The 14,798-nt window shown below is 46.1% G+C and overlaps 2 protein-coding genes across 2 annotated transcripts in view; one reads left to right on the top strand and one right to left on the bottom strand.

Annotated features, from left to right (window-relative positions):
• Positions 1–750: 750 nt before the first annotated feature.
• Positions 751–13,794, top strand: LOC135809670 (T-complex protein 1 subunit alpha-like). Its single transcript, XM_065323077.1, has 12 exons — positions 751–905; positions 986–1,071; positions 2,326–2,454; positions 4,238–4,335; positions 4,783–4,893; positions 5,638–5,819; positions 7,405–7,531; positions 7,939–8,114; positions 11,191–11,314; positions 11,813–12,005; positions 12,308–12,471; positions 13,265–13,794. Exons 1-12 carry the CDS (start codon positions 836–838, stop codon positions 13,446–13,448), a joined length of 1,644 nt encoding a protein of 547 aa, XP_065179149.1. The 5' UTR covers positions 751–835; the 3' UTR covers positions 13,449–13,794.
• The window catches only part of LOC135809669 (rapamycin-insensitive companion of mTOR-like), a 61,365-nt gene continuing 60,282 nt past the window's right edge, over positions 13,716–14,798 (bottom strand). The window contains exon 37 of the mRNA XM_065323076.1: positions 13,716–14,547. Within this exon, the coding sequence (XP_065179148.1) occupies positions 14,322–14,547 (226 nt within the window). The 3' untranslated portion in view covers positions 13,716–14,321. The remainder of the gene's footprint in view (positions 14,548–14,798) is intronic.

The raw sequence follows: 14,798 nt of genomic DNA, 5'->3' as shown, positions 1-14,798 counted from the left end.
GACTGTGCGGCAAAGCCGCGTTTCTCTGAAAAAAGGTGACGTAAACAAAAAATTCCGCCGTGGGCGCGGGGTATCTGCAGATTGTGCAGGAGAGATCCGGAGTTGCACACTCTTGTTTATCTACTCTTGGTATGACCTATGTACGGACTTGTCCCACACCGAGCAGGTCGTACTAATATTTTGAATCGTTGAGTCGATCATGGTTGTGCACAAGTGATGCGCGTGTCGCCTCCCGGGTCTATACGACTCCCTGGTACAGACAGGAGGGCTAGGGAGGTTCTGCTATACGTGAAACGTAGAGAAATCACGTAGAGAGCAGGTGTCTGGGTTAGAGTCTACGGCTTCGCGTGTTTTGGCTCCAGATTTCTACGCGGAGATGAGGTTCTCTACGTTGTGGCACACGCAGAGAAAATTCGTACGGATTTGCTGGGTATCGATCAACTGCATGCAGAAAACTGCCAAATATGGAAGGGGAAATTCCCAGTACACATTCCACGTGACTTCTCTAGGTGAAACGTAGAGCAGAACAGCATTTCTTTACGTTACGGGAACGCGAAGAAAGTTCGCGTGATTCTTTGCGTCGCGTTCCCAACACGTAGAGCAGAACCTCCCTAGTGTACCTGGTGTACTGCACACAGCACCTGCGCTACGACTACTGCGCATACTGACAGATTAGTACGAGCGGCCAGGGCGCGAGGTGCATGCACGGTACGGTCCCGACCGGGTAGGCGCCACGGCCACCGCGGCCAAGCCTTCGATTTTTGTCTTGGCAAAGTATTCGATTGAAATTTCTGTTCTTGAGAAGAAGGCTGAAAAGCATTCTTGAAATTCCAAAATGTCGACAGCGTCTCGCCTTCTTGTAGGAGGCGAGCGTACCTCTGGGCAGAGTGTGCGAACTCAAAATGGTACATAACTTTATGTTTAGGATGGATGTTGGATGGCTGTACGTTAGTGAGTGGTATCGATTGCCCTTTTATGTGCTCAGTGATGGCTGCAGCAGCAATTGCCAACATAGTCCGTAGCTCCTTGGGTCCTGTCGGTTTGGATAAAATGCTGGTTGATGATATCGGGGTAAGCAGTACTGTTCTGGATGTATTTCGTGCAAGCGTAGGAGTCAATTGGCTCTTGCACTTTTGAATTTTTTTATGGAAAGTAAGCACGCACGCACGCATGCCAATATTTGTTCTGGGTTTTATCCTCCTTCGGAATTGTTTTTCAAGTGCCTGACTTCGTGGATAATCGACTATGTCTGCTCCAAAAATTGTGTTATGGCTTTGTAACACTACTGCGTGTTATCTATGCGAATTTGTATGATTGTAAAATTACTCAATCAGCTGATTATAAAAATTAATTAATGAAAACTACATGTATAAATGGCTAAACCGAAAACAAGACAGGTTGATTATCGTCCTTTGCTGTATTTTTTTTATATTTCACTTTTCGTCTGTACCTATAGACCATAATACTGCTGTTCATCATTGTTTTTATTTTAAGCCCTCGTGCAACAGATTAATTAACCAGACTAACCATTCCACCCCGGTATGAGAATTACATGATTTCTTGCTGATGGCAGTCATCTTGTTGCCTCGCCATTTCAGTGCAACCGTTTCAGCAAGAGCCATTTTAGCGCCAGCCATAATCACGCCAGGAATTTTATTGCAGGAATGACAGCCAGTAGTTCAGCAAGGAAGGTTTTAGCGCAATGAAGTATAGCGCGAGTTCATTGTGCTAATTCTGGTACTAGGAATTGAAGCTGCTACATCTGACTCTACTTAGAAGAACCGCATCCTCGCACATCTCTGGTATTGGTGCAGTTATTGTGGTTGCCTACTCCATCATGCCAGGTATTGCTTTCCACACCAGTCCTTCCTCTCTGCACGGAAGATGCGTGTGTTTCTGGGTGCCTCTTGCCCCAACCACTCCAAGTATGCCAGTTAGCTCCATGGGCGCAAGCTAAAAAGTGAAAACTACCCCCGCCCAATCTGATTCTGGTTCTTCTTGGGTCGAAATATTTCTGTGAGCAAGTCAGATGAGACTGGTAGCTGCGTAGGGAAATACCCTTCAAGAGGACTGAATAAATGAGGTCTTTGAGATTCGATGGTGGTCTCATTTTCTGTGAAGCAAGCACATGCACCAGGGGTAATTGGAGTAATTGTGGGTATATTATAATCATATAATCGCGGGATCCGCGTTAGCATCACTGGAATGTTCGAAACACACACACTAATTGTGGATAGCTTACTAAAAATGAAATTGATGTAGGCATCCCCTCGGACATGACCAATTTTGGTTTTAACTGCCTTGCGTCTTCCTCCTTGCTGCTAGGATGTTACCATAACTAACGACGGAGCTACAATCTTGAAACTCCTGGAAGTTGAACACCCCGCTGGTAAAATTCTTTGTGAGTTAGCTGAGCTGCAAGACCAGGAAGTTGGAGATGGCACGACCTCAGTTGTAAGTCATGCATGTCGTTTCTGGCTTGGTGATAGTGCTCATCCATAATTATCGAAGCTTTGTCGCGCTTCTGCGGACACTCGTCCGAATATATGCATGCTAGCATGTTGCATGTATGATCGCTGATCGTTTATCGTACCTGTTGAATAGCCGCTGCTTGGATGAGAGCTACACTATAGGTCGGTGGTTAGAGCATTGCCGGCCTTTAGCAAATGGATCCCTTGTTCAAGTCCTGGTGGTGACAGTCAATTTTTTCAGACCGTTTCCTGTCCCTCAGACTTATGAGTACCGTATTTTCCAGAGTAAAAGCCGCACCAACCATTTTTTGCCGCGAAGTACAGCGTATGAATATTTGATACATTGGGGATCCCTGCATACTACATGGGGTACAGTGAGGGCTGCGTCTCACCAGCCTGTGTAGGGTCACAGGAAGCATGAGTGTCGAAGTCTGAAGAAGGTGTTAGCGGTCTCTGCTGGGATGACAGCTACACCATAGCTCAGTGGTCAGAGCATCGCTGGCCTCAAGCGAAGGTCCCTAGTTCGATTCCTAGTGGTGACAGTCAATTTTTCTTCAGACTTTTCCCTTCTCCATTCCCTCAACTCATGAATATTAAATACAGATATCTATCCTATTTATCGCCGTTAATTTGATCATCGGAGTATACGCCGCACCCTCCCCCTTTTTTGGGTTAATTTTGGGTGTTCAAAGTGCGGCTTATACTCTAGATAATACAATGATGTGTATCATACCGCTTCAATATTTTACAGGCAAGCGTGGAGCTTGCCCACCCTATGCTTACTATGGTAGTGCTGTGTAAGGCAAATGAAGGCGTGGCCAATGTATAGTGGATGTACCTACCCCTGCCCGGACACGAATAGTTACGGAAGTCTTGTTTCGGGAAAAGTGATGGTTGTGGATCAACCCTAGTGTAGCAATATCTGTCAGCATAATTGTTATCTCTTGAGGGTTAAATGCACGCCGGCTTTTTCTTCGGGTTTACTGCTTCCTTGAAGGGTGCGCCAATAGACGGGCCGTGGTAGACCGATCCATTTTATTTCCTTTTAGAGGTTTCTAGCTGCACTAGTGTCTGTACTGACAATTGCGGTGAAGGCCTTTAGCAGGTATGCGTTCTGCGCTACATTGTTCTTCGAGGGTAGAAGATTCAGCTTGGCTCTGTGTGAGACTTGTTTGCATTGTAACATACTACCAATGTGGCAACATGGAAATTGCCATTATGCTGCAGCATTGTTGCCACATTTCTCCTTTGTGCTGGTATCCATCTAAAGGAAATAAGATCAATGGACATCGGTTGCTTTAACCTTTGAGATTGATGTACATTGTAGGTCAGCGTACACCTTGCATCGAGCATGCATCAGCATTGCTTGGCCGTGAAAAGGCTGCATTTCAGGATGGTACCATGGCTAGCTGGAACGGCATTCCACGAGGGCAGCAGGTCAAAATAAATGGGAAGAATCCTGGCGCGATGTCAAACTGGTTGCAGGGGGGAGGGCTCGACAACTGGAAGGGGATTGCCGTGCCCCTGTAGGCGACGGGTACGATGCCTCAAGGGTGAATGGGAAATAGCTGAACTCACAGCGAATCCAACACATGTCTAAACGTTGTCATGTGTCCCTGGTGCTTGGTCACGCGCTGCCTGTGGGCATGCTGGGTGGACTTGATCCGGTTCCAAGCAGGGCTTTGCCCCGGCACCCTTTATGTCTCCCCCCCCCCACTGTACATGTTGATCAAGGTTTGCCTGTTGTCCATATTTTGCTGCTGTAGGTTATTATTGCTGCCGAGCTCTTGAAACTGGCTGATGAGCTTGCAAAGGCCAAGCTTCACCCGACAACCATCATCAGTGGATACCGCGTTGCCGTAAAGTACGCAATAGCTGTACTAGTCATATCTATTTTTTTATCTAGTGTGTGTGTTCTGCTGTGATCAATCTCTCCGCGCTCCTCAGCACGGTGACCGTAGTGAGAAGTTCTTGTTGTTAACTGTGGCTGTTGAAGTCTCTGCAAGACTACTGGTGGTGAAAGGTACGCCATCTGTTTCACTGCTATTGTGTGCATGAGAAGGGTGGAGATTTATTTGGCGCACAGTTACAGTGCACTTAATTGCATCGTGCTATTTTGCAGCATTACTTGATAGCTTGATCGGGTGCAGGTAGCTTCCTCTTTTGTATGCATGTGTGCAATGGAAACATAAATCATTTTTGTGCATCTGTGGCAAGGCGGCAACATCCTGGTTAACCGTGTCACCATGTAAACGTAAGTGTGGCTGATAGTATTTTGTCTCTTTCTCTCTTTCCTGCCCCCTCTCTCCAGGGAAGCCACAAAGTACATCAATGAGCACCTCACAACTGGCGTTGAGGAGCTTGGTCGTGAGTGCATTGTCAATGCTGCCAAGACATCAATGGCATCCAAGATTATCGGATCGTAAGCCACCTTATAGACATTTCTTTTCTTCCTTGACATTACATTACACTCCTCATACTTATAATGAGTACCAGTGTACAGGGGAATCAGTTCATTCTATTCGCAGTTCTTTATAGCAGAAATCCACTCAAACCGTACAAGTAACATGTTGTGCCTGTCATGCTGCCCGTGACGGCATGAGTTGCACTGGTTTACATGCTCCCCTGCAAGATATGGTTTGCAAAGAGTTTGCTGCAAAGGGTCCACTTTGTGTGGGTTAGAACAGGGACATGGACAACGGTTTGCTATGTCATGAAATTTGCAACATGCAAGTTCGTTAGAAGTGAATGTGACTGTAGTTGTATAGGGCTTGAAAGTGCAACACCACTGCCAGCCCGGAGACCTGACACTGCCGGCTTTTGGATCCAGTTTGTGTGTGGATCTATACACGTTTGGGTGGTTTCCTTCACAGTAGGGTGACGCATCTGCTGGCAGTGACTGACCCCCCCCCCCCCCCCCCCACACACACACAGTTGGGGAGTCGCTCCTGGTGCAGACAGATTTCACTCCTGCGTGCGACACGAAGGGCCTACCTGCCATATACTGTACTTTACTACTAAGCTATGGGTAGAGTGGATCCGATTTGACCCAGGCGTTGTTATTCGTCATCACGTAAAATCCCTATTAGGCGTAATTCTGGCCCGTTATATTAACGCGCATTAATCTCTATCCTGGTGTTGTCACTTGTTGTTTTCCCTGGTGTAGCGATGCAGATTTCTTTGCCAACATGGTGGTAGATGCCGTTACAGCTGTCAAGAGGACCAATGCTAAAGGAGAGGAGAAGTACCCGATCAAGTCCGTCAATGTACTCAAGGCCCATGGTGGTTCGAGTGGCGAGAGTGTCCTGGTCAAGGGCTATGCACTGAACTGCACCGTAGCAAGCGAGGGTAAGTGTGTGGGTTCCTGTTTCACTTTGCAAAGCTATTCTGCTCACTTTTCCATCTTTTGTGATAATTTATTTACCGGAGAATTGAAATCATTCTGGGAGGACGCACTTATAGTCCGTTTCAAAAAGATTAGCAATCAGGTTTTGGTCTTAAAAGTATGAAGATAAGGGAAATTTGGACAACAAAGTACATAGAAGGGTTTGTTAGGGCATGGCAAATTGTTCTGTGAAGGTTTCGGAACCATTGGACCAGCCGTTAAGGAGTTACAATTTCGGCCAGGTTTCTGGCCTTTTCCCATGGTTTACAATTTGCCCTGGAAGCCAGTATCGATTTTTTTTATCAAACCCCACGATTTATCCTTTCCTTTTTGGCCTTGTGGTTATGAATGTTGTCTGCTGGCCATAAAGTTGTGAGTTCAAATCCCAACCTATCCTCAAGTCAAACTTGTTTTCATTGTTTTGGTGATCAAGCTGGTACAAGACAAAGAAGATGGCTGCACCAAACGACTTGTTGTTGGAGCTCGCGCTTCCTGCCGAACTGACACTTGACTGGCTCACGCCATGTGAACACACCCACAATACTGAAATGGTGTGAGTGAATATGGAAGTCATCGCGCTGTAGCTTTTTGAGATTTATTTTTAGTATTTCAAGATCGCCAATTTATTTGAATTTAGCAGTCAACGCCGTCTTCTATCAGTGTTCACAGGCGTCTGCTTTTCTCAAAATGTCATCGAAGTCACACGGATAGCTTTGCCAAGTCATGGCCTTGGGAATGAGTCCGTGTCGATGTCGTTTTCGTCACACGGTGAGTAAATATTAATTGCATTCCAGCTCAAAGAAACTATTTGGTCACAAAACGAATTGGGACCCATGCCGCTCGTCAACATTTACAACACTTTCGTTTCGACATGTCCTCTCTGACTCCATTATCGATGCGAGGAAGAACTCGTTTGTTGTAAACCAGATATGCATGACTGTATCAACGTGGGTGAATTGTCATTTTTCCTGCTTTCGCGCGGAATATTTCTTCGAGTTCACAGTGAGTTTTTCCAGGCAGGGCCCGAGTGCTCATACGGTAAGACGGCAAACTCTCCGCGGGCGATCGCCAGGATTGCTAATCTTTTTGAAACGGACTGTAGGTTTAATATTCAGCGCATTACCGTTGTAAACAAGCAGATGCTATATATGGCTCATATATGCCAGTCTACTTCAACTGTCTCTGTATTCCTCTTCAACATAGATTTTTTCGAGTTGTTATCAATGTGGCGCTTACAAGTATAACTACCGGACTGTTGTATTTATTAAAAAGCCTGTTTTAAAATTTAAATATAAACCTGAATTTTCAAGATGGACCTGGTTTTGTTTAGACATACCGCATTGCGACTTTCTTGTATGGAAACAGGTCTCATATAGCAGCCTGAGAAATGTTTAGAGACATGCATACACGGCAAAATCAGATCTACTGGTATCCGATTCATACTCGCTTACCTCTGTCTCTCTCTCTCTCTTTCTGTGTGTGTGTCTCTCTCTTTCTCTCTCTTTCTCCCTCTTTCTCCCTCTTTCTCCCTGTCATGTGTTGATTTAGGTATGCCCAAGTATATCAAGAATGCGAAGATTGCTTGTCTTGACTTCAACTTGCAGAAGGCAAAAATGGCCCTCGGCGTCCAGGTTCTTGTTGATGACCCAGAGAAACTCGATGGCATCAGACAGCGGTAAGCGTAGCCGTGCACCACACACTCACCACACACACACACACACACATACATGTTCACACTTTACCCTGCCACGCATACTGTAAGCTTTAGTTAAATCACACACCGATCGGCCAAGCCACCTTCCTATTTTGCGCTGAGCATTGACCCTGCATGCCTGCCATAGCCCTACACCCAATGATCCCTGAAGTGAATAAGACCATGTTATTCGGAAAATAGCTTTAGTCTCCTGATGATTGTAGCGGTATGCTTGTCTTATTTCGTTGGTAAGTATTTCGCTTCTTTTTAGTTTTCGTTGGTGGGCTCTTTTTCAGTCGATTCGAGGGCCCATATGGCGTAATGAAGCTTGCGAATTTTCGCTGCACACAACCTCTCAATTATTGCTTGTTTTTTTCTCATGTTTTCAGTGAGTCCGATATCACCAAAGAAAAGATCCAGAAGGTGCTTGCAACTGGTGCCAATGTCATCCTTGTCAGTGGCGGTATCGATGACCTCTGCATGAAGTACTTTGTGGAAGCTGGTGCCATGGCTGTGCGACGTTGCAAGACCGCTGATCTCAAGCGAATTGCACGTGCCACTGGAGGTATGTGATTGTTTAGGGCCGATGCTGTGCTTTGAAAATGAAATGGCTGTGCCGTGGCTGTGCGCGTGCTAGAATGATTGGGTTCGGCTAGTGACAGTGTTCTGTAAACAATGTTGCTTGATGTGGATCACTTCATTGCCTGCCAACTTCCTGTTGCTTACTATAGGGCGTTCAAAAGTATAGACATCTTTTCGAATAATTCAAATTTGGTTTGAGCTTTTTGGGAAATTTCTTCGGAATATTGCTGAGGCAGCTCACGTATCTTTTCTCATACTTCCTCCGCGTCATCGAAATTGTCGCAGTTTGACTTTTGATATAAAACGGGGTATTTACTCACCAGCACTCGTACCACAGGTAAGGAATCGGACATAGGCGATGGTCATCAGTATAGGGTGACGGCAAAGTTCTATTTTCTGTTATTGGAAGCTGGAATTTTTGAACTAGGCGCAATTTCTTCGCTGATGTCGCTGCGATGGTAATTTCGACTCGCTGAGATCAGTCAGGCGTTGCAGCCTGCACATTTCTCGTGCTTATGGCCATTCACTCAAGCCTCATCGCTGTTTTACCTTAGCTGGGGTGCGAATGACTTCGTGGAACAAGTGGCAGCGCTTGGAGAAACATCGAGGGGTCAGCAAACTAAATGCCTGCAACAGCGATAAAATTTGTCGCTCTGGCCGAGACACTCAGTACATGATTGTACCTGCAAGAGCCGTGTAGACTCTACATGTAGTGCTAGTGATGCACGCGCAGGTGCCGTACCATGGTATACCAGTGAATCAGGGCCGGGCAGTGATGCTGAAAAAGAGGGCGCGCTGGACGTGATAGTACACTTACCTGCATGAGCTGTGACCACACAGCTAAAATAAATGGGCATGCCACGGCTAAAAAAGTTCATTTCAAGATCGAGGTGATTCCGCCGACGGTAATCAACCGACCTCGCAACGATCATGTATTCTTGCTAGGCTTCGTTTGTAGTGAAGTAGAAATCATCCAGAGCTAGCAGACGACAAGCATAGCAGCTCTTGTCCTGTGGAGAAAGTCAAAGCGTTTGAGATGAGGCGCGACCAACTTTCAACCTTCCTTGAAATATTTCGGAACGATATATTTGCGTCCATTGACATCAGCGACGACGAGGACTTCATCTCTGCATGCAAACTCTCAGTCCAACTGTCCTGGAACGTTACTCTAGGCTTCAGACTATCATTCTGTGTAATATGTTTTGAATGGCTTAGCTTATGGAGTTGTCAGTAACAAGTGACAAGTCACTAGTCAAACTGCGACAATTTCGATGACGCGGAGGAAGTATAAATTTCTAGGCCATTGGATAACAGACGCCCAATTTCGAAGATTTTATGCACAAAGTGATCACAGAGTTTACTTCCTCCGCGTCATTAAAATTGTCGCTTCCCAGAGCCACTTTTCGAATTTATTTTGCCCACTCGAAGGGCAAGAAATCCGCTAGAAATTGAGGCAAAGCATTGTCGACGGACCAAGCTTTAGTTTGTGGCCTCCCGCTTTGCTGCACTTGCAGCTAAGGTCGACGTCTTCATCAGAGTTTAAGGCAGACCCTTGAGCACTCAACAATACTCTGAACAACGACGCGCGTTCAAATTCAGGTCAAGAAACTATTACAGCCGTCCCTCTCTAATCCGGCACTTGTTTATCCAGCACACTTTCTGGCAAAACGGATTTTTTCAGTTCCGCCTCCAGCAGCGATTTTCTGCAACAAATCACTCAAACTGTACAAACTTCGGTTTTCTAATCCAGCAGTTGTACATCGCATACTGTCAAGGAGCATTGTAACGTACACTTGGGAATATCCTATGCCAGTGCATAGGATATTCCCGGCAAGTGTATATTAAAGACATGCATTCCACAAAGCACTTGGATTGACACAGAAAATCCCTACGTTTTGACGTACGACACTAACATTTAAGTTAGCATGTGGGCCGGGTTGGAGGGCAGGATTTGATAATCCAGCACCCTTGTTTATCCAGCAGAAAATTCCGTTGCAAAAGGCGCCGGATTAGAGAGGGACGACTGTACTTCGTTTTCAAGCGATCCATGCCTCCGGGTGGCAGGCGATGAAGGCAAGCTAGCATTTTTTTCAAGTACACTGTAATGACCTTCCAGCGGGATAGGGTAAGCAGTTCCGCACCTTCTTTCCTTGGCAAGCGCTTTGCTGATTTTGTTGGTGTTTTCAGACCTGCGACCTTCGCAGCAACATGTGCCACAAGTAGCGCATTTTAGGAATTTGAGAAAACTTCGTTCTTGCCATCGTCAACTTCAGCATTTCGTATTCAGGAGAGATACCAGGATTCTTATGCCCGAGCTTACAGTCTTGATAAATGCCCACGCGAACGATGTGGGACAGCACAAACTCCAGAAAAACGAGATGCTCTCTGGGGCGGAATAGTGCGGAGCGGGATGAATTTGCTTGGTGCGGAAGAGAGCTCCGACAAAGTCCGAGACAACCACGGCTTCAGTAACAAATAGACATTGCGCAGGAAGGGTCGCACCAATGTTCGAACACAGAAAACAGCGATTCCGACAGTCTGCCTAAGACGAGCCAAGTCATAAACATTGCGATGTGCGAAGCGACAATTTTAATGACGCGGAGGAAGTATGTGGTTTAGATGCTGGCCTAACGGTTTTTGAAACCAGATGTCTGGACTTTTGAAACGCACTATAGCAGGTTCTGGCCAAGCTGGTGTCATAGTCTTGCTCAAAGAAAGCACACGTTAGAGTTTTCTTCCATTCAATGCACCTTTGTGTGAGTTCATTTGCCACATCGAGGCACTATAAGCGCGATGTAGAATTCATGTGTAGTAACGTCGGGGGGGGGGGGGGGGGCTAGAACCCTGGTTTACTGTAGGGAAATTCTCTTCGCCCTGTGGTGTGAGATGCAGCTTAGAGTTTTCCAACCATCATACTGGTATGTAGCAGTGCATGCAGGCCAGTTTATCCAGTACAACTACAAGGGTGGTGGGCGTTTACAGTGGACTTTACCATGCTGGCATTGAATTGGTGTGTTAGTATGATGATTGGCTTGGTTCTGGCGTTTGTCCTGTTGCAGCTACTCTACTGTTGAGCATGACAAACCTTGAAGGAGAGGATGTATTTGAGGCATCCTGTCTTGGCACTGCTGAGGAAGTCATCCAGGAACGAATTAGCGACGATGAGCTGATCCTGATCAAGGGGTGAGTTCAGAGCGGGCTATGCCAGTCTTGCAAGCAGCATCCTTGCCAAAAAGCTTCCTTCTAGTTACCACAAGCTGGCGCTGTACAGTCATGTACATCTTCCACCAAATGATGCAATAGCTGTGGAATTACCGTATGACCGTCATGGTGTGACCCTAGGGTCGCTGTATGACTGGCTTGATTCCAACTTAGCTGGCTGCTGGCTGATGGTGGGTCAGCAAATGACTACTAATGAATGGACTGCAGTGCACTGGTCATGACCGGCATCAGGCGGTTTTGCAAGAATTTGTTGCTAATGCAGATGTCATCTTCCAGCCTGTCCTGTTCACGGTTTGCAATGGTAGTTACACAGTACATTTAACAGCTTTTATTCTCGCTCCTTGTTTAAAGTTAGCGCTTCTTGACTTTGGTTATCATCGCCTTTGACTGACGTGCATGTGATTGATCATTTGTGATGTGCGTTCTTTCCTTGTTTCTTGTTTGCCGTTGGACACTCAGCACGAAATCCCACTCATCCTCGTCCATCATCCTTCGCGGTGCCAACGACTTTATGGTTGATGAGATGGAGCGCTCAATTCACGACTCGCTCTGTGTAGTGAAGCGTGTGTTGGAGAGCCAAAAGGTTGTGGCCGGTGGTGGTGCTGTGGAGACAGCACTATCCATCTACTTGGAGAACCTGGCCGAGTCCATTGTAAGTGTTGTGGGTGTGGTACATGGTTTGTGTGTGTGTGTGTGTGTATGCGTGTGTCCACGTTTACTGCTATACCACATCATGTAACTATTCTATGTAATCGTGCTTGGTCTTACGGCAATCACTCATTCAAGTTTGACAGTTGTTTTGTTCTTGCTGTGTTCTACATGGCCGGGCCTCTTGTCACCTGGCTTTTCCTTATGGTCATCTCCTTTGACTGTTCGTGCATTTGTGTGTGTGTGTGTGTGTGTGTGTGTGTGTGTGTGTGTGTGTGTGTGTGTGTGTGTGTTGAAATGCTATAGAACTCCCGTGAACAGCTTGCTATTGGCCGGTATGCCGATGCACTGCTCGTCATCCCCAAGTACTTGTCAGTGAATGCTGCTCAGGATTCCTCCGACCTGGTGGCCAAGCTGCGTGCATATCATCACAGGTCACAAACCGTCCAGGACCAGCATCACCTGCGCTTGTAAGTGCACTGCTAGTATGGCAAAATTAGTTATAATTGTATAATGTGGTCTTCATGCATGTTGGATTACGAAATAGTCTTGTTTTAGAAGTGTTTTGTGCTTGGGAGGCCCATTCGTATACTGGCACTACCAAGTTATGGACACCGCACCTTGGTGGCGCAGTGGTTTGGTACTTCGTTGCCAAACATGGCATTGCCGGTTCGAATCTAGGTTGGGTGATGTGATTTTTCTGTTCTTACTTGTATTTGGATCACCAAATGATGGAATAGCTTGGAATTACCGTATGATTGGTTTCCCAGCCACTTCGGTGTTTGGTGCAACCATGATTCCAAATTAGCTGGCTGCTGGCTGATGGTGATCTTGTTTTCTTTTAGAATTCTATGCTGTTGTTATGTATATGCTATATTATGCTTGTATGGGCAACTTTTTTTCTTTCTTTTTTTTCAAATTTTTAGTCCCAGGGTGCACGACTCCCATTACGCAAACTCTGATGACATTTCTGATGCACAGATCACTGGATATGATTTTTATGTTTTCAGACAGCCATGTCAACGTGTCCTTGTGCGAAGTTGTATCTCTCTTGAACTTCCCGCTGGGTTGACCTGAAGTTACGTGTACAAGAAGAAGAACTTGATAGGAATAACGTCAGGCTGAGATTGTGTCCCACACTGCTGGTGCCCTTGACAGGCTTGAGGTCTCCAACTAGGCCTAGTTAGCATTGCAGCAGCCAGTGAAATCTGACAAACTTCTACTGTGTGCATGTGTGTGTCTCTGTTATCTGCTTTTATTCAGTATGGGACTGGACCTGGTTAACGGTGTTCCACGCGACAACTTGAAGGCCGGTGTCTTGGAGCCAGCAATCAGCAAAGTGAAGACACTGAAGTTGGCCACCGAGGCAGCCATCACCATCTTGAGAATTGATGACATGATCAAGCAGGATCCAGAGGAACCCAAGGATGAAGACCGCTGTGGTTAGGTGGTCTAACTTATGGCCGGGGCACCACCTCCCGCCATCTTCTTGCAGTCATACTAACCAGAAATATCATGAAACAAATACTTCTCTCTAACTACTCACTCCACACCTTTCTTTATGGAGAAATTTCATGGCAAATACTGGACGGGCAGGATTTTTTTAGGCTCTGGACCTGGTCGTGAAAACTATTCTTCTCTTGCCTGGGATGACCAACTTATGGCTGGGGCACCACCTCCCGCCATCTTCTTGCAGTCATACTAACCAGAAATATCATGAAACAAATACTTTTCTCTTACTCACTCCACACCTTTTATGGAGAAATTCCATGGCAAATGCTGGACGGGCAGGATTTTTGAGTAAATTGTTGTTTGTGGTGGGATTCACAGGATTCAAGGTGATTCTCTCATTTGTGTGAAATGTCTCAAGAAAAAGCAAATGAAATAAACCCAAACTCATGATTTGAACCAGAAACCAAATTTGACATGCACTACATGTCGTAGTAGATAGCTAGTATGTTTATATGGCAGCAGTGAAACATGTTGACGATCATGAGTCCTAACTGAATCTGATTTGCTGGGTTTTTTCATGTGCAGCATGAATGTCCATGAGCTAGTTATATGTCAGTAATTTTGTCTGTATGAACATTTGCAGGCAGGCAACTAGAGAAAGCAAAGATAACTTGAATGCTAGGGGAGCAGCATGACGAAAGGTAGCTCGATAAATAGAATATGTGCAACAAATAGGGAAATAGAGAAATCTTGACTAGAAATAGAGAAATACAATGACAAAGGGGGCAGCAGCAGCTGCTGCTGCTTTGTTTTGTACATGGTCAGTGTGTATACACGTGTGTATAGTACAAGAACAACAACGGTCATGTCATGATGTCACATTGACCTTGGTGCGTTTCACAGTCTCAGAGTGCTTCGAAGGACTAGTGGCCCCCGATCGGAGTGGTGACAGGGGTGACAGGGTGTCGGCGACGTCGAACATACCCTGGATGAAGACGCGGACGTGCAGACGAAAGTGATACGTGGCCAGCACCTGAGCCACTTGACTGTACATACAGATGTCCTTGAACATCGCCGGGCTACGGTCCTTCATTCTGAAATGTGCCAGCACAGAGGAAAATATCAACGAGAAGAGATTGTGATGAGGAATGTCAGAGATCATCCGGCACCCTGGTTTCCACACCCTCCCGTCCCAAATTCTGCGTGTCTGTGTCCGGACAGGACAGGTTTGCAAGTTAGCGACGCGAATATTGGACGGTTTACACTTACAGTATACTGTATTACAGTAAAGCGCCGTTGACTTTGCTCTGGGCACGGAAATTCTGTCGTTATTCGCGAATTGTCG

The sequence above is a fragment of the Sycon ciliatum genome, chromosome 2 (genome assembly GCF_964019385.1).
Source record: "Sycon ciliatum chromosome 2, ocSycCili1.1, whole genome shotgun sequence".
Classification (NCBI taxonomy): domain Eukaryota; kingdom Metazoa; phylum Porifera; class Calcarea; order Leucosolenida; family Sycettidae; genus Sycon; species Sycon ciliatum.
The sequence above is the reverse complement of the archived record's forward strand: the minus strand, read 5'-3'. Positions and strand labels throughout refer to the sequence as shown.